Genomic DNA, 26,126 nt, shown 5'->3' on the forward strand with positions numbered 1-26,126 from the left:
TATATAACACAATATAATCATGTTATATACATGTACATATATATATATATATATAATATAATATAATATAATATAATATAATATAATATAATATAATATAATATAATATAATTTATAACACTAAAAATTAAATACCAAAAAAAAAAGAAAAACACATAAAAATACACAAATAAAACATATAATATAAACCACAAATCAAATATAATATATAGCAGAAATAATATATATATACTCCACAAATAAAAAATTTAATATATACCAGAAATAATATATATATATATTCCACAAAAATAAAAAAAAAACACATAATATCCACAAAAAAAAAAATATATAACATATATTCCACAAAAATAAAAAAACAAAAATATAACCGACAAATATAACCACTATACAAAAAAAAACACATGAAAGAAACAAACAAACATCTACATTAATTTCATATATCCCACACATCTCCTATAGGATATTTCTCTTTCACCAATTTGGTATTTACATCCATTTCAATTTGTACTTTACTAGGAACATCCATAGCATTAGTATCCACAGTTGATGTATCATGATCATTTACATCATAATAAATATCATCTTGCACATCATAATAAGGTTCTTTATATTTTTCCAGATCGTCCAAGATAGTATCCATATTAGTAAATTGATTTATAGGTTTAGGATCATCCATATGTATTTGTATAGAAACATCAGTATTTAACACATGGTTACCACTAGGTATGTCACTATGTTTGTTACCACTATGTGTCTCATTTTCCCACTCTTCTTTCAATTTGGCTAACCGCTCATTATCATTTTCCCACTTTTCGCACATATCTCTATGTCTATCTAACCATGTATGAAACAAATTTATTTGATTGAGTATAGGATCACTATTTGTATTTTTTGCAACACTATTGGTTGATGTATTTTTTTTCGTATGATTTGTTCCAAATAATTCGTTTTCTTTTCGTTTCAATATTTCATCGTAAATGTCATAATCACCATTTAGTGCGTCATTAATTAAATCTATACCAGAATATACATTATTTGATACATATTTTGGATCATCCATACTATTAACCATATTAACATTATAACTATATTCTTCTCCAGTATATAAATCCCTATCATGAATAGATGTAATAAAAGGTTTTTCTTCAGGTTTATTAAAATATAAAGTATTCGGTTGTGTATTCAATGGAATATCACCACTACTATAATCATTTGGTACATCATTTGGTTGTTCACTTTGTAGATATTGTGATATAAATTCATCTTTCAATGTATTCCATTCCTCATCAGTAAATTTATTCATAGGTGTATCACTACTAGGTATACCATCATTTTGTATATCATTTTGTGTATCACTAGGTGTGTTTTTACCACTAGCTGTTGTGTTGTTACCACTAGCTGTTGTGTTGTTACCACTAGGTTCTAGTACCACTTCTATCAATGTTTTATATTTAGGAGCACGTGGTGCATATATATCATTAATATCCAATTCTTCATACTCACTTTCGGAAGATGAAGTAATATCACTATAATGATCGGTGTAACCACTATCTGTTCCACTATCTCCTTCAAGGTAAATGTACCGTTTGCCTCTGTATTTACCACTAGTATAAGGTATATATCTATTGGGTGAAAGTTTTGTCGGTATATCATAATCACTTTTGGGTATTTGCAGTATTTGGAATAAATTTCCAACAGATGATTTGGTTTTTTTCTAAAAAAAAAAATGAACATATATGTGTATGTATATATATGTATTTAGGTATATATATGAGTTTGTTAATGTATATATGTATGTAGTTATGGGTATATATATATATATATGTATGTGTTATGTGCATGTATTTATGGGTATATATATATATATATATATGTATGTATATGTATGTGTATATGTGAATGTAGTTATGGGTATATATATATATGTATGTGTAAATGTGAATGTAGTTATGGGTATATATATATATATGTGTAAATGTCAATGTATTAAATTTTATTTTATTTTTTTTATTTAATTAAATTTTTTTTATTTTTTTTTTATTTAAATTTATATTTAATTTTCCTTGTATAATTTTTTATTTTTTATTTAAATAAATTTTTTTAATTTTTTTTTTTTTTATGATATATATTTTTATTTTAATATATTTTTTTCTTTTTTTTTTATTTTATGATATATATTTTTATTTTAATATATTTTTTTCTTTTTTTTTTATTTTATGATATATATTTTTTTTTTAATGTTTTTTTTTCTTCTTTTGTTTTTATTTAATAAATTTGTTTTTATTTTATTTCTAATAAATTTTTTTTTATAATCATTTTTTTTTTATATAAAATTTTTTTTAATTTTTTTTTGATAATATTTTTCATTTTTTATTTTATCAAAATTTATATTTTTATTATAATTTTTATTATTTTTAAAATATTTTTCTCCTTTTTTTTTTTATTTTAATAAATTTTTTTTTTTCTTTTTTTCATTTTTTTCTTTTTCAATATAAATATATATATATAAAATATATATAAAACACATACATGTAAATCCATATATATATCCAAACACACTAACAGATACATATACACAAATACATATATATGAACATATATATATCCAAACACACCCCACAAATACATATACATCCACATCCACACATATATATATATATATATATATATATATTTATATATATATATAATACCTTTAGATAAAAATAAGTGAATGCAGCAAAACCGATGCCAACGCTCCAGGCGAGGGTGGAGGTCACCAGGGCGGGTATGACAATGGGATGTTCCCACGGATTTTTTTCCACTTGAGGGGGGGGTTTTGGTTGTGGTCCAGGTCTCGGTCTTGGTGTTAATGGAAGTTCCTTTGTGCCTTTGTCACCTGTTGGTGCCGCTTGCTCTGTTTCTTCATCTTTTTTATCTTTTTGCTCCTCTTTTTCTTCTTGTACTTTGGGTTCAGCAGGGGATGATGCTTTACATTCGCCTTCTTCATCCACTGCTTCTTTTGTTTCTTCCTCTATTTTACAAAATTTTGGCACCATCTTCTTCGCCTCCTCTATTTCTATGTCATTGTCAAAAGTTTCGTCAGGCGTTTGTGCTAATGTTTCGTTGCATTCTTTGTCACTAGGGTTGTGGTTCCTATTGCAGTCGTCAATTTTTTTTTCAAGATTTTTAATCATACAATCTATAGCATCCTCCTCATTACCATTTGTTGAGATCGCACTGGCACTACATGCACAAGAATTATCGAACTTACTTATTTTTATAACCTTATTTTTAGTGTTTACAAGATGATTTTCAGGTATCACTTCCTCCAAAACACTTCTGACATTGTAATTATCGGGCTTTTTATATTGTTCACGGAAACGTTCTTTTATGTTTTTCCATTCATCCTTTTTCTTAGTTATCCAATCTTTCACACAATTACATTTTTTCCCACAATCACTTGTACATATAGATCCATTTCCATTATTTATACAGTGTGAAATTTTATGTTTAATTTTCTTATAATCGTCAAAAAAATTTTCTACCCAACGTTTAAATAATGCTCTAATTAATATAATTTGATCATAGTTTTTCCCATTAGCGTTTTTCAGACCACATACATCTAAACCACATACTTTGCCACATTTCCATACATCGTTTCTAATACCTTCAAATATACATTTATCTCTGCAAGCCTCTAAACCATCATCAAATCCTTTTGCGCTGTTATCAATGACACCCATAACAACATGATTATGATCGTTCATTGTTTTAATATCCTCTTCAGTAATCGTTTTATTTTTGCACTTCCCTTTTGTATGACCACCATTACAATTTTTACAATCAACAGTAAATTGAGAGCATGGACCACAATATTCTGTATGTTTAAATGTTTTATCTTGATCATCAAATTTTATTGGACCCTCTCCACTCTCATTTTTACATGGTCCGCTTTTTAACTTATTTAAAAATGCTGCAGCGTCATCTTTTAGTGTTCCACAAAATTGTTTAGAACTCTCACTTCCCTCTTTGCATTTTTCTTTTTGTTTACTATATGCATTTTTTTGTTCAGTAAATTCGTCTTTTTTTCTTTCTATCCACTTTTTATAAAATCTACAATGTCTGGCACACGTCGAACAATCGAAACCCTTAATAGTTTCATCCTCATTTGTAACCTTTTGAGTACAGTAAAAACCATCACCATCACATTTGTTATCATCATCATCCACCTCACAATCTTCCTTTATCTTATCCAACCTCTTCGTCCTTTGTCGACAAAATGTTTCTCCCCATTCTTCAAGGTATCGGAAGTAGGTGGGGCGTGATATAAAGTTGGTGAGGGGGGTGTCACCACCAGTGGTTTTGGCACCACTTTCATCTTCTTTAAGTACCACGTTTTCATACGTATAGTCGATGTTGCTTTCGGGTCCGGCGTTTTTTTTGGGTTTTTTGCTGTTTTCGTCCCAAAGTTTTGTTTTCACTTGTGTATCTTGTGTTGGTGGTTTGCCTTTTGCGCCACTGTCGGTGTTGTCTTTGTATGTTAAAGCATATATCATTCCATTCCAAATGGGTTCGGCGTATTTTGACCACAAGGCTTGAGGGGTTGTGCCACTAGTTTTGCCAGGTTTGTCGCCATTTTGGGGGAGAATTTGTTGTATTTTCTCTTGTATTGCCTTCATAATCTCTTTACCAGTTTCGTTATTACTACCAATAGTTACAGCCTCCAAAATGTGTGTGCTGTTACCCACCAAAATGTCTCTATAATCTCCTAAAGTATAAAACATTTGACGCAAAAAATCGGGGGGGATTTCACCAGTTTGTTGTAATTTGGATTGGGGGGGCTGTTCCTCCTCTTCACCGAGGACGCTACTGGAGAGGCCGGGTAGTCCACCAGTTAGTCCTTGTTCCGCCAACTTTTGTGCCATCCATTCTTTTTTGTACCTATCCCATAGGAAGAAGGTTTCTACCGCGGCGGACTCAACAAATGCTTTGAGTAGTTCCACTTTGGGGTCTGGTTGTGAGGGTGTGCCACCTTGTGGTTGTGTCTCACTACCACCGTTACCATCACCTTCCTGCGTGGCTTTATCACCACCTGCCTGTGATTTCAACTGTATTTCTGCCCACTTCGTTAATCCCCCCACGTATAGTTTTCGCCTCCTGGGTGGCACACAAACACTACCACCAGTGGCTCCGTCTTTACCACCAGTGGTGGCACTACTAGATGTGGTGGATTCACCACCAGTGGTGTCACGTCGTTTACGTGAGGGACCACTGTCACCCTCACCACTTGTGGCTGCTTTGTCACCACTTGGTATGCACTTCCAACTTGTGGGTGCCTTTGGGCCGTATTTGGTTGGACAGGCATCTTTGAGAGCAGTGGTGTCACCAGTGAGTGCTTTGTCTACTGTTTCACAAACCTTGGGGTCCTCTTGTGATGGTCCCTTCTCTTCCTCCTCCCCCTGTTCCGGGTTTTCCGCCTCCGTGTCCCCCTCCGCCGCCTCCGCCTCCTCTTCGTCTTCGTCGTCATCATCATCATCGTCGTCTTCGTCGTCATCATCATCATCGTCGTCTTCGTCGTCGCCACTACCAGTGGAGGCAGTGGGGTCAGTGGCGGCAGGTCGTGGTTCTCCAGTTCTTCCACCAGAGGTATTTTCTTGTTGTTGGCAGTTTTCTTTGTAGGTTTTTAGGCATTTATTGGCTTCGTCTTCTTCGTGTTTTAGTAATTTATCAATTGACGTATTCTTATTTTCGCCACCACTAGCACCTGCTTCTTCTTCTTCTTTATTTTTTTCTTCTTCCTCTTTCAACATGTTCTTAATTCCTTTTAATTCCTTTACATTCCCATAACCCGATTTAATATTATTGAAAAGATCCTCTAATTTCAAAACAAATTTAAGAATTAAGACATGATCCATTGGAAGATTTTTTTGCGTGTTAAAATGTTCTACTATTTTCCCCCATTCGGTTTTTTTTTTTCCAATCCATTTTAAAAAACATTTACAATTTGTATTACATTCATTTTTACATTTTTCTGATTTATTTTTTAAGCATCCCCCAATTTTGCCTCTCCAATACATAGAATCGTTCAAAAAACGTACTATCCAAAAGTAAAAAAATTCGTTGAACGTCTTTTGGAATTGCTCAGGTTCCTTTTCAGACTTTTTTTCTTTTCTATTTTTGTTTTGCAATATACATAATCCGCCTGCATTTTCTATATTTGTATAATCCTTGTCATATTCGCCGTCATCGTCATCCTCCTGTGCATTTTGATCTTTCTGTACATGTTTACCTTCATAACATTGCCATGGTTCACACAAAGAAGAATCACTATTAGTACCACCACAATCACCACTAGAACCATTTGTTTGATTGCAAAACTTCTCCATTTTACTTTTTATCTGATCACGTTTATCACCGAAAAAAAGAACATCTATATTAGTAGACGGGGCATTATCTTTAATTGTATAACGTTTTCCACCTTTGCATTGACCATTATTTTTCTCTTTCCATTCACTACCATTATGTTTGACCCCACATCCGGGACATACTTCACAATATTGCGAATGATAAAACGTTCCTTGACTATTAATATTTTTATGATCCTCAACGTTTTTAGTAAAATCAATTTTTTCTTTTTCATCTCCAATAGTTTTGCATGTTGCCTCTTTATTTAATAATTGCAAAAATTTATTAACGTCACCATAGTTACGTTTAAATTCTTCATAGAATTGTTTTTCATATCCTTTATAATTACTAGTTGTACTTCGTCTTTTCCTACCATTAACTGGTATTTCTGTTTGATATTTGTTTCTTTGTTTTAGAAATTCTTTTTTCTGGTTATCTATCCATTTTTCATACATACGACACCAAACAGAACAGCTTGTACATTCATAACCTACAACAATTCTACCTTTTTTATATATAGTTTTTGTGCAATCGTAGCCATTACCACTACAATATCGTTCGTTACCATATTTATCTTTTTCACGACAATATGTTTTAACTATATCAACATATTTTTTTTTTTTTCTACAAAAGTCTTCTGCCCATTCCTCGAACCAGCGAAGAAACTGTGGCACGTAGTCAAAATATGTGGGAACCTGGTCGGTCTCATTTTTGCCGTTTTCGTCCTTACAGCGGCATTTATCCTTAGCTTGAGAAAAAGTTCCACTACGATGACTATCACTGCACGTTGTTCGAAAATATGCATTACCAGTGTCCGCGTCGCACGTGATAGCTTTCCATACTTGGTCTCTATTAAGTGCCCACCAATATTCTCTTACGTGATTTAGTGAAAGAGTTCGGAGTTTTGAATTATTACCCTGAATGTTCTTAAACATTTCTACTAATCTTTTTTCTAATTCTTTTTTTCTTTGTTTATGACCAAGGAAAAGATCTTTTCCTCTGACAATATCTCCTATATCAGCAAAACTTCGTGCCAACTCAGTACATAATTGGGAAGGAGAATCAGTATAAGTTAGGTTAAGTTTTTTACTATAATGTTTTAAAGAATCCCCTTCATACTTTGCTGCAAGACACACCTCTGCCAATAAATTATGTTTAGCTTTACCATCATTATTATTTGTGTCCATGTTTTCCATATTTTTGTTACATAAATTTAATCGTCGAAACGACGCACATGCTCCTTCATTTTTACCATTACTACCATTACTACATTTCATTTTTTTGTTATCATATTCTGCTTGTTGTTTAACCGAAAAACGCTCTACATCGTTTCCGTTTGTGTCTTTTTTGCACGGCTGCCTTTTATCGCTAGCATCACCATTAAAGTGCTCATAATATTCTTTTACAAGGTCGCATGTTTTATTGCTGCTAGCTCTTTCCCCCATATCTTTTGCATGCTGCAAATTTCCTTTCAAGTCATCTTTATATTGGTTAGCTTCACTTTTCACTTTGTCGTGTACTTTTTTCCCTATGCTATCCAATAAATGTTTCACACTTTTGTGGTCAATATCATCCTCCTCACTACCCCCACTACTTTGCGGCGCCATTTTTGTATGCTTCCCGACTACATTATGCCATAAATGTACACATACATATACACAGTTTTCATGTATCTATTATTAATCTACGATGGTCATTCATACATTGTTAACATAGTCTACCATTATAACATAAATATATATTAATAGTGTATGCACAACAAACGATAAGGAAGATATGAATGAAAATATATATTACCATGATGCCGTGATTGTGACTACTACTGTTACTATGTAGTGATAGCTAGGAGTGTTGTATATGATATAGTAGTTATCATTAACATGCAATAATATTATTTAATGCTTTATATTATGTGGTAATATCATGTAACGGTAGTCACTATGTTTGTTGTGATATTATTTTGTTTCTTAGTCTTACTATGTCATGAAAAAAAAAAAGAAGCTAAAATGTAATCGATATGATGTATGAAATAATACGGAAATGTTATATATATGTTTTTATGTCGATATTTGAAGAAATATATATATATCTTAATTTATATATATTATAAATATATGACAATGTGGGAATATGAATATTATATAACATTACTACTAACCTTATTGTTATAATTTTAATAGTACATGATAATATTATAATATTTCATACTAATATTTTTCACTTATATATATATATATATATTATTTAATTCAGTTACTATAATATATAATTATTTTGTACAATATCATTTAGTTATATTAATAGAAATATACCAACATATATATGGACATATATATATATATATTTAATTATATTTTACATTAATATAATTATTTATATATTTTTTTAAATATTAAATATAGCCTAATAGATTAAAACATTTTGTTAAAAACTATGAAAGAGAACATGTTATATTTAATGTAGATTTTTATTTATATAATTCTATATATATTATATATTATATAAAATAGAAAAAATATATATATATATTATTATTATACTATTTTATAATCATTTATCTATTTGTTATTAAATTATTTATATATATATTTATCTTATATAATAGATAAGAAAAAGTAAATATTACCTTTCTATCTATATTATCTACCATATATCTATGAAAATAAATACATATATACGATAGATATATATTTTTTAGGTATTTTATCATATTGAAAATAGTATATTATAAATATTAATTTTTATTGTTATATAATATAGTTTATAATATATTACAATATATAATGTATTATATAGTATATATGTACAACATCAAAAAAAAAAAAAAATAAAATAAAATAAAATAACATAGAAAATGGACTATTGTATTAATAAAAAAAAAATTACACTTTTTTTATTATTTATTTTATATACTTCATTTTATATAATTTATATATTTTATGTATTCCATGTATTTTATATATTTCCTTTATTTTGTTTTTATAATATAAAAAAAACATTAAAGTGAAAAATTATATATGTATATACATATATATATTCAAATATATTGTGTGAACAAAATGTACATTTTCTCTACATTAATATTGATCAAATTATCAAAAACATTTTACAAATATAATACAATTATATAAATATATAGATTTCAATAGTTACATATTACTAATCTGTTTAAATTATATATTAAAATATATACTAACACATGTATAAAAATAATATAACATTTAATAATACAAAATACATATATATTTAATTAAAATACATATATATATTTAATATATTTCTAGAGAGAATGTATATAATATATATATAGGATGCATACATAATTCAAATACAATACATATAGAATATATATATATATATATATATATAATGAACAGATAATATACATACATATATGTAGAATAAATTTATTTATACTCGAAATAGTAATATTTCTATATATATTTGTAATATAGAGATAACAAAAAAAAAAAGAAAAATAATAATAAAATAAAATAAAATAAATATAATAAATAAAATTGAAAAAAAAAGGATGTTATAATAACTATAGATATTATTATGTTTTTATTTTATTTTTATATATATTGTATATTTACTATTCTTATGAAAGATATATTATTAATTATGTATTTTGTATATATATATCCACACAAATACATAAACCTCATCTCTAAAACATATCTATATGAACATAGATATATATACCAAAAATAAGATAGACTCATATGCATGCATTCACATACCAACATATACTGAACAATCTTTATAACTATATACGCTTGGTTACACTCAAAATATATATATAAATAGAGAAATACAAGTACATACTAAACCTATCTAACATATATAAATACACAAATAATTATATATCTATAATTATCTTCCAATCTACATAAACTTCATGTATAATGCATCAATATAAATATGATTTATGGTAATATATGTGATGGTAACATATGATATGCTATATATATATATATATATATTTCTCTATCGTAATGTACAAAAAAAAGGGAAAAGATTTTGTATGAAACTTTGAAAGCAGTATTATAAAAAAGGATGAAATCTTCTTAAATCATATAATAAATGAATTTGGTCTGGTTTGTCTATACTTTTTATAAAAATTGTATTAGAAAATTTGAGTCCATATTTTACATGATATATATATTAAGAATAATAATTAAAAATAAATATTTATTTATATATATATATAATTTGATAAAGTATTAAAATTGTTTCATAATATTTGTTAGGTTCCCAACAATACACAGAACATATTATTTAATCATACTATATATATCTGAATATATTTGCTTATTAGTAATTTGTTTAAGTATAGCAAACAATTTCGTGTCTATACATTTGTTATAACATATATATTGCTTATAAATTTATATATTTTATATTGAAAGAAAAAATATATAAATGTATGAATCTTTAATATGTTCATTATTTTTTTATTATGAAGGCTTATTTGATAGTAATTTTTATTCTTCAAAATATATATTATTACTTTAAAAATAACATAAAAAAAAAATAATTATATATGCATATATATATATATATATATATATATGAATATATTGAAAAAACAAAAGCGAAAAAATATAATAATATATATTTCAAATTAATACATTTACATACCTTTTTTCATATATATAATTTTATTCTCCAAATAAATTTAAACATCAAGATGAATATATATATATAAATATATATATATATATATATATATATATATATAACATATATTTTTCTTTTCTTTAAATTTAAATATAAAATTCGTACATTTATTCTCAAAATATTTATATTCCTATTATGATATATTTTATATATGTACATACAGTGGTAAATATATATATATATATATATATATATTATATGCATAAATTTCATTTTTAATAATACTTTGATGTCAGTACTATTATTAAGCTGCCTCAGTAGCCCAGTGGTTAGGTATGTAACCTTTCCTTGTGAGAACGTTGGTTCGACTCCGCTTGCCGACAATTTCATAAGAAAAGTTGCAGATCGAGCTGCTAAGTTACCCGGAGGGGGGCGGCGCAATTTTTTTATAAAATTTTTATATAATTTATTATAAAATATATATTATATATTATAATATGTATATATATATATTTTAATATTCTTAATGCATAAATTATAATTTTATTTATTAAAATACATACGTTATACAATGTAAATATCTCATTTTTTTAAATAAATAAATTATCACATATATATAACAATTTAAAAGAAAAAAAAATTCATATATTAATATATTGAATTGTGTGTCCTTTTAACAAAATTTAAAAAATATACTTCGATTTGTTTATAAATACATATTTTTAATAAATCAATAACATTATAAGATTTTATATATTATATGTGCTACTATTAAAAAATATATGAACCTTTATATTACCACATAATATATATATATAATACATATTTTAACAGATATGTTTGTATAATTGTTATCAAAAAAATACAACAAGTAATGGTGTACATTATATTATGTAATATTAAACCTAAACTTGTTAGTATATAAAAATGTGTTACCATTTTTTAAAAAAATATATTTTATTAATTTAATTATTTTTATTTTTGTTCTAAATATTATTGCATGTTGCACGTTTCTCTGTTATGTATCTACTTTATTATTAATATGAATATTAATTTTACTTTAAAAACTTTTGACAGTATTTAACAAAATGAATTGATTTTATTAAATAATTATATTATATATTGATGAGAAGAAGAATATTATTAATGATCATTATAATAAATTACAAAAGGGGAAAGTATTCATATAACGTGCTATGTAGTATATTTTTGTGTGAATATGAATGTTATACAAATACATTATATTAATAATTTAGAGATTATACAATATTGTTTATATATTTAATTTTTAATTTTGAATTAGTAGATAAGATATTTAAAGATTTGCCATACATGAATTGTATCATTTCATGTAATTGTATATTTAAGAAATAGTATGACATTGTATAGATATAGTAATATGTAGAAGAAATAATATATTTTTATGCTATATGTAATTACTAACTATAAACGGAAAACATTAATACCATTCGTAAGTTTATTTTTCATATAATGGTAATTATATGTAGGATAAAAAAAAAAAAACAAGAACAAAAATAGAAAAGATGTAAATATATACTATAAAATTGTAATGTGATAAACCTATATTGTATAACGTATTTTTGTTACTTTAGAAATGTTTCTTTTATAACATTATGTTAAAAGAAAGAGCAGTGTCCCATTTTATACATAAATATGTACGTATATATAATGAATTTTGAATTTCCGAAATGATTTATATAATTGTAGTTTCATAAATATATATACTGTAGCTTTCATTTTAATGAACTAGTAATATGGAAATATGAATTTAAATTAAGAAATAAAATATATATAAAAGGGGAAAAAATAATAATATTTCATATTATACATATTATAAATATTAATTAATGAATATTGAAGGTGAATATTATCAATTAAAATTATATTTATTTGTCTTAATTTATATTTTATAATTATTCTTATATTTTGATTTTTATTTAATTATAATGTTAACAATAAAATATATTTATTCTGTTATATATTCCATTATATAATAGTTCATAGGTGCAATATAATAAATTTATATATCAACAATGTATATTTATATAAGTTCTTTATATAAAAAAAAAAAAAAAATGAAATATAAAAATATAATATTTTAAGCAAATTCATTAATTATAACATACATGTATATTAAATCAAATAATATGTGATATTGCAAATTAAATGTTATATCGAAACAATACAACATCATTTATTTCAATAATTTTATATTTTGGAGTTTTTTCTTCATTTTCTTTTTTCTACGATAACGTAATATTAAATAAATAAATAAATACCATAACCACAACTATAAATATTATTACAACAACTGAAGCAACAATAGCAGTATAATAACTAGTGCTTGTAGATGTTATCTTACCAAGTTCAACTACTTCAATTGATGCTTCTTTATTATAAATAGCTTCAATACCAGCTTATTTAACTGGACCAAACTATACTTTGCTCTTATTAAATATGGCATCGCAAGAAGGCTTAAGACGAGGAGTATTCCTTAGACATGTTGTTCCAACTGCTTCTTTAGCAGTCTTAGCAGCTGTTGTTAGACCACTAACAGTATTATAATTTTTTGAATTAATAAGAGTTAACCATATATCTCGTGTAACATCAAAAAGATGAAGCACATTTATTAAATTATGAACAACAGCTTTAATACCTGCTTTTATACCCTCCTGAGTAACAAATTCAATGGAGGCAACCGTAGCAGTTTTTGTCAACTGATTTACTACAACTGTACCTAATAAACCAACCGTTGGTTCCAAACCACCACCTAATATACCTCCACATCTCAAACATGCTTTTTCCACTTTGTCTGCTACTGATTTTTCGCACACGCAAGTAGGTATATCTTCAGTCTTTATATTCGTTTCCAATGCCTCTAACTTTTCTGTTAATTCCTTTTCAATTTTATCTTTTAAAATAATTTTTTGTATATCCTTTTCGCATTGGTCTTTACATTCTTTACGTTTTTCTTGCATGCGTTCATTGTATTCATGAAACCTTTCCTCTGTCTGTTTATTGAAATTTTCCATTACGTTTTTCATCTCTGGGTCATTATCATAAATGGATGTATACACGTCGCACTCGCATAACAATCGTGACTTAGTAGTTGGTGTATGGTTTCTGATGTGTAGAGATATTTGATTATATACCTATAAAGAATATATTATATATATTTTTGTTATATCTAGGTGTAATTTATTATTTTATATATTTGTAATAAATATGTATATGATATATTTACATAAATAAAACAGTAAATATATATATAATTATCAATGTTTCATTCATACATGACATAATGTTACCAATATATTTAATGGAACAGTAAACAATAATATATTAATATAATGGACTTTCATTTTTAGTGTTATATTTTTAATATTCTATGATAAAAATTATAACTAAATATTTGATATATAATACCTTATTATATTTTGTAAATAAATTAAATATTTTTAACCTAAAATATCATTATAATTTATATAATATAATTAACAATTAACTTCCATTATAAAAATATATATGCTCATTTGTATCTGAATAATTGTTCCGTTACCAAAAAAAAAAAAAAAAAAAAAAAAAAAATTAAAATTATATATCAAAATATATTACATTTTTTATAATTTTGAATTTTAATTTCTAATAACGTTTAATTTTATGTCATATCATAAATTATAATTCTAATTTTTTTTTTTTTTGTACATGTTAATAACAAGTAAAACTGTAGTTACAAACAAAGTGTTTTATTTTCTTGTAAATTACGTACGAATGTGTAGAGAAATAGTTATTCCAGGTGTACATAACATATAATTTACAACTGCTTAGAACATATATGTGGAATTGATATAACAATATGTATATTCACAATATTGGAATTAAATAAGAATTAGTAAGAATCATTGTACATTATAATATGTGGTATTAAAAGTAAATCTAATAGTAAATATATATTTTAATATTAATTAAAAGTAATATATTTTAATAATTTAATTTGGTTTCTTCTTTTTTTTGTTCTAAAATTTATTGTATGCTATTCATTTCCCTCTAATGTATCTAAAATTATACAAATATATATATATATATTAAAAAGTATTTTAAAAATAATATTTTATTAAAAAAACAATATATTGTATAATTACAATAGAATAAATATTAAAATTTGTAATTATAATCTAAATTGTTTTTAAAAAAAGAGATATTGTACACAAAAAAATTTTACTTTTATTAGAATATTATGTGATACTATTGTAACTTATATCATAATATTCTATTTATAATTCAGAAATTGTAAATTATACTTTTTATTTATATTATATTATATTATATTAAATATTAAAATCATATATAAATATATATATATATATAATTTTAGAATTGATTGATATAATAATTGTATGATTAATAGTTGCTACAATGTAATTATAACTATATATTTTAATAATTAAATTATATTAATTATTATTATTATATATATTTTGATCATTATACTACTTTATATAACATAATAAATGTTATAACTAATATATTTTTATGTTATGTTAAATTAATAACAATATTAAAAATTAATCAAATAAAATAAAGGTTGTATATTATTTCTAAAACCTTGAGTATTTACTATAATGATAATAGTAAGTATAAGAAAAAAAGAATCAAACAAAACAGGAAAAACAGAAAAAATATATAATGTAAAAAATATATTATAAATAATAATAAACAAAATATTGTTCGATATAAAAAAACATCTTTCTGTAACATTATATATAATATACAAAACATCAGTTCATTTTGTAAATGAATAATTGTGTTGACTCATCCTAATTTCAATTTTAAATTTAGTTATATATAGTATCGAATAATTATATATATATATATATAATGCGGTACATATATTATAATTACCTTAGTTTTCAAGTTACAACATATATGTATTATATTTATGTTAACGATAAAAAGAACACATATTAAGAAAGAAAGGAAAAAAAAAAAGAAGAAAATATATTATTATCTATATGAAGTTGTAAAATTATAGAATAATATAATTATATATATATATATATATTATTTTAATTATATTTTAATTTATTTGTAAATTATATTTATAATTATTATTATAATTACTAAACAACTTAATATATGAAATAATATATATATGTGTAAGAATTATATATTTAACTGAATGGTTTATATTTATTCTTAATATTATATATTTTCATTAAGGTCAAAGATAAGTAGTTTTAATAAGTAAATTTACCCATTAGTATTATAAAGATAAACGTTTTATGCCACCTTTGTCCAATTACTATAAAATATGCTAGTTTGTTGAATTTGGTTTCTTCATTGTGTTCTCACAAATTATATTATTTTTTCTTTCTCATATTAATAAAAGAATATGATGAATATTCTAACAAAAATACGAATATACATTTATGTTCACTACCAAATAATTCTTTTATAAAAATGAAAGAAAAAAACAGTTATGAAACATATAAAAAAAAAAATTCGTAATTTCATTAAAAAACAATATATAATAGTTTTATTAAAAATAAAAAGAATAAAATAATCTAAGAGAACTATGATCCCACGAACATATATATATATATATATATATATAAAACATGGGTATACTAATATAAATCATATACAATTTTATTTATATGAATATTATAATGGTTAATTATGCACTATATTTTAATAACAACCATAATAATAATAGTAATATAACCTATTTTACAAACAATATTGATGTCGTATATATAAATATATACATGTTTTCTTGCTTATTATATATAATTGTTTAAATATCATAATAAATATGTTTATAATATAAATGTAACGTTCATATTATATTGCAATTTATTTGTCATTAAAAAATACATAATTACAATATGTGTGTTATATAAAAATTAAAGGAATAGAAAACAAAATTCCTTATACAATTGTACATAAAAAGAATAAAAATATTTTTCAAGAATGTGCATTATTTATTTTTATTATTATTTTATTTGGTAATTCTAAGTGGTTTTATATAAAGATAATATATTTTAAATGTTATGCGTACATATTAATCCTACTTATATATATAATATAATGAAAATACTAAAGATTTACTATCAATTTGTTTTTTAAATGACCATGGAAAACTTATAAATGATGCGTAACCAACAACCTTATATATTTAGCACATATATTTATCATACCAAATAAAATACATATAATATATATATTGTTATATATATATATATATATAATACCTTTATTTACATGTATATAAATTTTAATACATATGTTTCATATAAATGTAAGAATAAAATATACACATCCATGAAATAAAAAATAAAATATATATTTTTTTAATTATTTTATTATAATGTGCATGAAATAAACAAATGTATAATAAAATATTTTAATTAACGTTAATATATTGATTAATTATATTATTTTATATTATACCATTATATATATATATATATATATATATATATATATATCTTCATTTTTTGTAGAAGAAACCTAAACTTCGACCAACGAAACTTTTTCGTGTCATTGATATACCACAAAACGATTATGACATGTCGATAGAAAGATCACCAAATCGGTATGTCCCATATGCCAGTGATCGATATAAAGGCAAAACATATATTTACGTGGAAGCAGAAAAAACGGACGATTACAATTATGTTCGTGATATATCCTCATCTGATATAACTTCGTCGTCCGAAAGTATGAAGAATTGGATATTAATGATATATATACCTATAAATCTCCAAAATATAAAACTTTAATTGAATTAGTGCTAAAACCAAGCAAAACATATGATGCACGGGATGTACCAAACACTCATATAAATCGTATGGAGGATACTAGTGACCCACCCATCAATAAACTTACAGATATTGAATGGAACCAATTGAAACACGAATTTATATCGCAATATTTAAAAGACTTACCAAGTGGAATGGATCATCAATTAGCTCATGATAATATCATTGATGATAATATTTATATGGATATACATCCTAATGTTAATATTTTACATGATAATATGGAGGAAAAGCCCTTTATTGTATCTATTCAAGATAGAGATTTACATAATAGTCATGAAGAAGTTACTTATAATATTAATTGGAATGTTCGAGAAAATGCAAATATGATAACCACCACAACGCATACTAAGGATCATACAAAATTATGCCTCATCAAACGATAAATATTCTGGAATAGATTTAATTAATGATTCGCTATGTGGTAATAATAATAATGTTGATATATATGATGAGTTGCTCAGACGAAAAAAAAATGAATTATTTGTTACAAAACATACAAAAAATATAACTTTTAACCGTGTTGCTACACAAACATATAATGATCCTATAATGAACCAAATAAATTTGTTCCATAAATGGCTAGATAGACATAGAGATATATATGCGAAACATGGAACCATAAGGAAGATATGTTACATAAAATGAATGAAGAATGGAATATGGAACATAATGAACAAATATTGGGTACACCACCATCAACTAATCATAATATTGATATGAATAGAATTGATGAAATATATAATATCATTAGTACAAACAATTTATATGGTCATTTAAAAAACACATCTTTTGAACATATTGGATCAACAAGTATCCCATATAGTGATACTCCAACCCAAAATAATGGTTTACACACAAAGAATTTACACACAAGTATATCTATGGATATAAATTTTGATGAAAAAAATATAAATATGGACGAAAATAATAATAATGTGGAAAACACTAATGTAACACGTGATGATCATTTGGAAAATTTATACAATTTTTGATGATATAAAAAATAATTATCATGAAATATATGATCATCATTTAATTGATAATGAAGACAATTATATGCATCCAAAAAGGAATGTTTTTAGAGAATCTATTAATAAAAAATTAAATGAGAAACAAATTCTCATATCTAATATATGGAATATATAATATAACAAATATATATATATATATATATATATATAACTTTTTATTTTTTTTAATAATTATAAAAATGAAAAAAAAAAATTAAATTATGGATATATTTTTTATTTTGACATTAAATATTTTCATGCTATACATATAATATTTGATTAATATTGAATATATATAAATATATAAATGATTATTATTAAAATACAAAAATTGAAAGAATATATTAAATTAACAAAGATGAAATATTTTATGTTTTTACTCATAATATTTCCTGTTTATTTTTTTATCGTTTGAAATAATTTTTATGATTTCTTTTTTTTTTTCATCCAGAATATTTGTTACATGTGTGTAAAACTTTGTCATATATTTCTCAATTTTTCTAAATAAATAATAGAAAAAAAAAAGATTATATATATATATATATATATATATATATATATATATATTTTTTTTTTTTTTTTTTCCTTTTTATATATAATTGATTCCTTTTATTTTATTTTGTATTTATTTTCCTTCTAACTTTTCTAATTTTTTAACAATATATGAATTATTATAATGAAAGGTCATATACAATATATCATTATTTATATTCATATGCATTTTATAATTTGTGATATAATTTTCATTAGATTTTTCTTTTCCTTTTGTAGGTTCTACATTAAGATTATTATATACGTTGTTAATTTTTTTCATTATATCATTTAAATCATCTAAAAAAATTTAATCATATAAATAAATTAATATATATATATATATATATATATATATATATGCATACGTTTATTTTTTTAATCTTTATTTTTTTTACAATTTATTGAATTATCTATATATTCAATTTTTATTAAACTTGTCCCTTCTTTGCTTCTATCTTTAATGTTATCTTCATTATGTCTATAATAAAATATTTATATATATATATTTGTGTCATTTTAAAAATATAAAATTAATACCCTACATATATAATGGTACCCTTTAATTTTTATTATTTTACTATGATCGTATGTTAACACTATAATATATATATATTATTGTCTACTATCATCTCATATCATTAATTATGTTACTTATTCGAGAGTAAAGAAAAATTACACGGCAATAAATTTAAAATATGAATGAAAAATATAAAATTGTTATATAAATGTTCATAAAAAGAATATAAAAGATTTGCTAATATAATTCTTATGTTCAGAACATATTGTTCAAATAGTTTTTTTAATTCCTTTTTTCTTCTTGTAATACTATTAGGATTATCATCCCTAATTTTTATTTCTTCACTTAATTGATCAAATGTTTTCATAAAATTTATTTGCAAATAATTAATTCTATCTCTAAAATATAAATAAATAAATATATATATATATATATATGTATCAAATTAATGTGTTTCAATATTTTATTACACATAATATTTTTTTTTATATTTACTTGCTTAATTTCTCGTAATTCCTATAAATGTGGAAAAAAACAAAATAGCTAATTTTCTTTGATAAAACTTTTAAATAAATAGCTAGCTGAAAAATGTCATTAATATACTAAAAAGTGGGAAAAAAAAAAAATAATAAATAAGAAATATTCACCAAATGAACGATATTTATAAGTCTCAACTATTAATAAACAAAGGAACACACACATAAATAAATACATATATACATTTTTATTTATTTATTTATTTATTTATTACGTTATACTGTTCCTTTTTAATTATTCACTATATTATACTACAAAACTTACTTCATTTTGAACCTTTTGAAAATTCTTATTGTTCTCATCAAACATCTGTAAACTTATAATTTGAGAAAAAAATTGTTCAAATAAATCAAATATAATTTTTTTTTCAAATTGAAATAAATTAGTTAATTCTATTTTATAATATAAATGATTTGGCAAATATATAAATGAAGACATGGACTTTTTATTTATCTTTATATTTTGAATTTGTATTATATTATTTTTCGGAGTCTTTTCATTTAATATATGATTTTTATATATCATATAAGACATATCATATGATATGTATAATAAATGTTGAGAGTTTTCTTTCTTTTCCTTCATAATATTATTATAATCATCAATTTGGAGAACCTTACAAATATAGTAAATAATATATGAACAGATATATAAAAAAAATTTAATATCACAATATTTTTTATTGATAATAGAACTTGTTATATAAGTTTGAATGTCTTCTTTGCATTCAAAGATTTTTGGTTCATATGTATTTTTCTGTTTATTATATTCTTTTAAATTTTTAACATTAAAAAGATGATTTCCTTCATTTTTATTAATATCAAACATATTATTTAAATGATTGGATTTTTTATTATTTTTTTTTTTCTTTATATTTTCCTCATTACGTTCCTCAATTTCAATAACATTTTCTTCTTTTTTAAATATACCTTCATCTTTTTGTTCATACTTTAATTTATTTATAAACATGTCGAAGGTGATCAATTTGTCATTATATTCTTCAATATTATTATTTTGAGAGAAAAGTAAATTATTAACATTTTGAAAAATCTTGAAAAAAAAAAAAAAATTATTTACAATAGAATTATTAGATTTGATGTCTAATTCGTAAATATTTTTTATTTTCTGGAATATATTTATTTTATAAATATGATTCTGTATATCTTTAAATTTGTTTTCAATATTTATGTTGTCAATATGAGAATTCACATTTTTATCTTTTAATATAATAATATTATCATTATTATTATAAGAAGTATTCGTATTCTTCTTATATGTTCCTTTTTTCACATTTTTATTTTCCATAGTATATAATATATTCATTTTGTTATTTTTTAATACATTTATATTACCATTAAGATTATTATTATTGTTCTTATTATTATTATTATTATTGTGGTCATTTTTTATTTTATTTTTATTTCCATTTTTTATTTTATTTTCATTAACATCTACCTCTTGTTCTTGTACAACAGTTTGATAATTACTTTTTACGTTTTTATAAGAAATAATATCTTTTTTAATATGATAAATTAAAACATAAAAGATTAAAATATTATTTTTTATTTCTTCTTTTATAGATAAATAATTTATCATTTCATTATTTGTAGACACTTTTTTATGTCCTTCATCATTTATATTAATTTTATTATTGGTACATGTTGATTTTATAATTTTGATTTTATTATTAAATATATAAACATTTGCATTGTACAAATTATCTATATCTTGTTTTTTTTTCATAACAGATTGTACAAATTCGTTAGAACATTTTATTCTGTTTATAATTTCTTCTTTATCAAAATTTTTCCCATCAATTTTTACGATCATTTCATAATACTTTTCTAATTTTTTTATTTCTTTATTTAATTTATTTATCATATTTTCTAATTCTTTCATAAAATTATTATAAGTCTCATTAAGTTTTTCAAACAATGATACATATGTTCTATAAAAATTATCAAAATTTTCTATTTTTTCTGATAATATTTTTTCTATATTATTGATACAAGTTTGTATATTTTGTTCTTCTACTGAATCATTTATAATATTATTGTACATTTGTATTAACTTATTTAATTTGTTTGTAGATATTACATATATTTCTTTATTTTTTAAGAATTTCTCCTTCAATTGATTATAAGCTTGATTTATGATTATCTCATTTTTGTTAAATATTTCGCATAGGTGTGTTTCATCTATATGCTCAAAATAATTACTATACTTTATCTTTTCTGTGGTTGTTTTTATTTTTAACAAATATTCAAAAAAAATATTTTTGAAATATTCATAATAATTTGTTATAAAAGGTTGAAAACTTTCTTTGAGATTATTAAAATTGAATAAAATGTTATCATAACTTATAGATGTATCAAAACATATTTGCGGCAACAACAAAAAAGAAACATTCGAATCTTTATCGACTATAATATTTTCATCTTTTTGTTCTGATATATTTTCTTTTTTCTTTTTAATATTTCTTGAAATTATTTGGTTTTTAATATAACTAATATTATTTTGTATCAGACTTTTGTGATATATACAAAAAGGTTGAATATTAATATTTGTATTATTTTGTTCTACCTTTGATTTGTTTTTGTTTTTTTTTGAAGTCTTATTAGTACTCTTACAATTCTTTAATAACAGTTTTATATTATATTCATAATTTGTATACACATATTGAATAATATTTGATATATCATAAATATATACATATTCTCCATTTATAAATTGATTTATTAATTTTAATTCATTCTCCTTATTTTTATTATTATCCTCTTTTAAAATAAATTCTTGTGTCTCATAATGTATATCATTCGACTTTTTTACATTCTCAATTTCTTCATTTTGGCTAGCTATCTTTGTATTATTATCAGTATCATTATTTTCTTTTTCTTTTTTTTTTTTTTTTTTATTTTTATTTTTTTTTTCCTGATCATTTTGATTTTCTTTTTGGCTAGCTATTATTTTGGTTTCTTTTAATAGAGAAAAAAAAAATTTGGAAGAATATTCCTTTAAATCTGTAGCAATAAAATCACATAAATATTGTACCTTTTCATTTATATTTTTGATTATTTGTTTTAATTTGTCCACTAGGATATTATTCATATTTATTAAATTATTTAATTCAATATAATCTTTACATTTTAAACAATTTTTTACATTTTCATTGTATTGTTTAAAATGTAGATAATAGTTTATTTTTAACTCTTCATTTTCCTTTTTGCACATGAAAATATTTTCGCACATTTTATTTTCAATATTTATATTGGATAATTGTAAATGAGTTCTTAACATTTCTATAAATTGAAAAAAGGATAATAAAAAGTAATCATCTCTTAAATTTATAATATTATAATAATTTAAAATATTTTCAATATATTTTTCAAAAGTAATTTTATTTTTATTAATGAGTGCAAGACTATCTTCTTTGCTACAAATACTTTTATTATCTTCTTCACATTTTAATGTTTCATTATTTATAATAATATTATCATTTATATTGTTATCATGATTAAATTGGTAATTAACTTGAGGAATATTATTATTATTATTATTGTTACTATCGATTATGGTTGTATTATAAAATGGTTTCTCAATATTAATGAAATGGTTTTCATCTACAATATGTACATTTTTATTTATTTTACTTTCTTCTTTTTTATAATTGGAATTTTTTTTCACACCTCTTTTCCTTTCTTTATGCACCATTTTGTTCTGCTCCTCATCTTTAATAAGTAATAAGAATTGATCAAAATTGAAGAGTATAAAAAAGATTATATCTCTATAACATATCAATTGTTTATAAATTTCATCATACATTTTAATGTATTCTTCATAATAGGTATTTAAATATATATAAAAATCTTCATAAGTTTTACAAAAAAAAAAAAAATTGGAAAAATAATCTTCCTTATGTAATTCGATTCTTTTTTTATATATTGATTGATAATTATCTTGTAACCTTTTTAAAAAATAATTTAAAACTTTATCATTAGATAAATTTTTTATAAAGTTTTCAGAAATGATTGAGAAAACATAACATGATTCTTCTTTATTTAATTGATTTATTATATGAAAGAAAAAAAGACACTCACATTTAGAATATTTTATATATATACAATTGTATAATTTCATTATATAATCATTGAAAGAATTTAATAGTTGTAAAAAGAATAATTTATTATTTTCATTTTCTTTATGAATTAAATTATTTATCTCGATTTTATTAAAATAGATATTTTGTGTTAATTTTTTTTCGAAATCTTCTGTTTCTATATTTATCATATTTATAGATTCATTATATTTTTTTTCAAAATTGGATATGAATAATTTCATTTCTTCATTTATTTGTGTAAAAGTATTTTTAATATTTGTCCATTTTTCTTTAATTATATTTTTTTTTTCTCGTATTTTTTTTTTCATTTGGTTAGTTAAATCTCTTTTTAAATTTTCAACAACAGTGTAAAAATTGTTCTCTTGGAAATTATTAGTTAATATCATTTTTTCATATATATTTGATAAAAGTATATCTTCATAATATGAAATTATACATTTATAGTTATATCCATATTTAGGATTAGATTCTTTTTGATTGACAAAATTTTTAAGGCTAATAACCTCATGGATATAATTATCTATCCTATCAAACATATTTTCTATATTTTCTTTTAAGCTATTGATTTTTAATAACGTTTCTCTTTTTATATCATCAATATAATTATTTATAATATTATGATATTCCTTTATGACATGGTTAGAAATATTTTCACATTTATCTAAATATCTATTATTAATTTTTAGCTTCAACTCTTGCAGTCTTTTAAATGGTTCATTATTTATAAAATTATTTAATTTTGATATATCATATATATCATTATTAGGTTTTATTAAAATACTTTTATTTTTTATAATATTATCCTTTACTTCATTTTGTAAATTCTCCTTTTTATTATTATTCTTTTCAGATTCATCAAATCTATTTTTAGAACCTTCATTTGGTATATTATTACTACGATTGTTATCATTGGAAATCATATCATATCTTTTATCTTTTTTTCTATTTATATTTATAACTTCATATATGTCTTCTTCATTATTTTTCATATTTATATTTTTGATATCCCTTTCTGATATAATTACATTTATATCGTTTTCCATAAATTCATTGTTTCTATTAACTTTGAAATTCTTTATATCGTAAAATTGTTCTTTTGCTTTTTTTTCTTTAGTTAAATTCTCTTCTCTTTTCTTTTTTTCTAAAAAGAAGGTGTTAAAATTTTTGCTGAAAGTTGAAGAGTCCTTCATATTTTGAAATGGAAAGGATATAGAACTTAAACAAAAAAAAAAAATAAAATAAAAAAAAAATAAAATAAAATAATAAAATAAAAAAAAAAAAAATTTATTTTATAATAAATATTTCCATTTTTTTTCATTTAAAGGTTCCTTTGAGAAAATATTTTTGCTTATCATTTGTCATGTTAGATATATATATATAAACACAAATACATATATGTTACATAAAGTATATTATATGTACATATATATATTATATATAAATGAAGCAACGTATAAATATGCATAAATGTGTTAATCAAATAAGGTGTGTATAAAAAGAATAAACTCATAAAAATAAAGATTAAGAAGGAATACAAAATTTTCCAAAAC

General features: G+C 22.5%; 2 protein-coding genes, 1 non-coding gene and 2 pseudogenes across 3 annotated transcripts, besides 2 other annotated features; 2 read left to right on the top strand and 3 right to left on the bottom strand.

The window, feature by feature from the left end:
- Window positions 1-436: 436 nt before the first annotated feature.
- PF3D7_0421300 (erythrocyte membrane protein 1, PfEMP1) lies at window positions 437-7,997 on the bottom strand (the record flags this gene model as incomplete). Its single annotated transcript, XM_001351481.1, has 2 exons — window positions 437-1,717; window positions 2,697-7,997. The coding sequence occupies 2 exons, from the start codon at window positions 7,995-7,997 to the stop codon at window positions 437-439; spliced, it is 6,582 nt and encodes a 2,193-aa protein (XP_001351517.1).
- A 3,322-nt stretch (window positions 7,998-11,319) lies between these two features.
- PF3D7_0421400 lies at window positions 11,320-11,454 on the top strand. Its single transcript, XR_002966610.1, has one exon. It is a non-coding gene; the product is annotated as a Plasmodium RNA of unknown function RUF6 (non-coding RNA).
- A 1,774-nt stretch (window positions 11,455-13,228) lies between these two features.
- On the bottom strand, window positions 13,229-14,396 carry PF3D7_0421500 (annotated as a pseudogene).
- Window positions 13,229-14,396: a sequence feature (rifin, pseudogene).
- A 3,144-nt stretch (window positions 14,397-17,540) lies between these two features.
- On the top strand, window positions 17,541-18,853 carry PF3D7_0421600 (annotated as a pseudogene).
- Window positions 17,541-18,853: a sequence feature (erythrocyte membrane protein 1 (PfEMP1)-like pseudogene).
- Window positions 18,854-19,247: 394 nt separating this feature from the next.
- PF3D7_0421700 (conserved Plasmodium protein, unknown function) lies at window positions 19,248-25,766 on the bottom strand (the record flags this gene model as incomplete). The annotated part of the gene is made up of 6 exons (XM_002808621.1): window positions 19,248-19,371; window positions 19,513-19,702; window positions 19,801-19,883; window positions 20,057-20,320; window positions 20,418-20,524; window positions 20,724-25,766. 6 exons carry the CDS (start codon window positions 25,764-25,766, stop codon window positions 19,248-19,250), a joined length of 5,811 nt encoding a protein of 1,936 aa, XP_002808667.1.
- Window positions 25,767-26,126: the final 360 nt, after the last annotated feature.

The sequence above is a fragment of the Plasmodium falciparum genome (genome assembly GCF_000002765.6).
Source record: "Plasmodium falciparum 3D7 genome assembly, chromosome: 4".
Lineage (NCBI taxonomy): Eukaryota > Apicomplexa > Aconoidasida > Haemosporida > Plasmodiidae > Plasmodium > Plasmodium falciparum.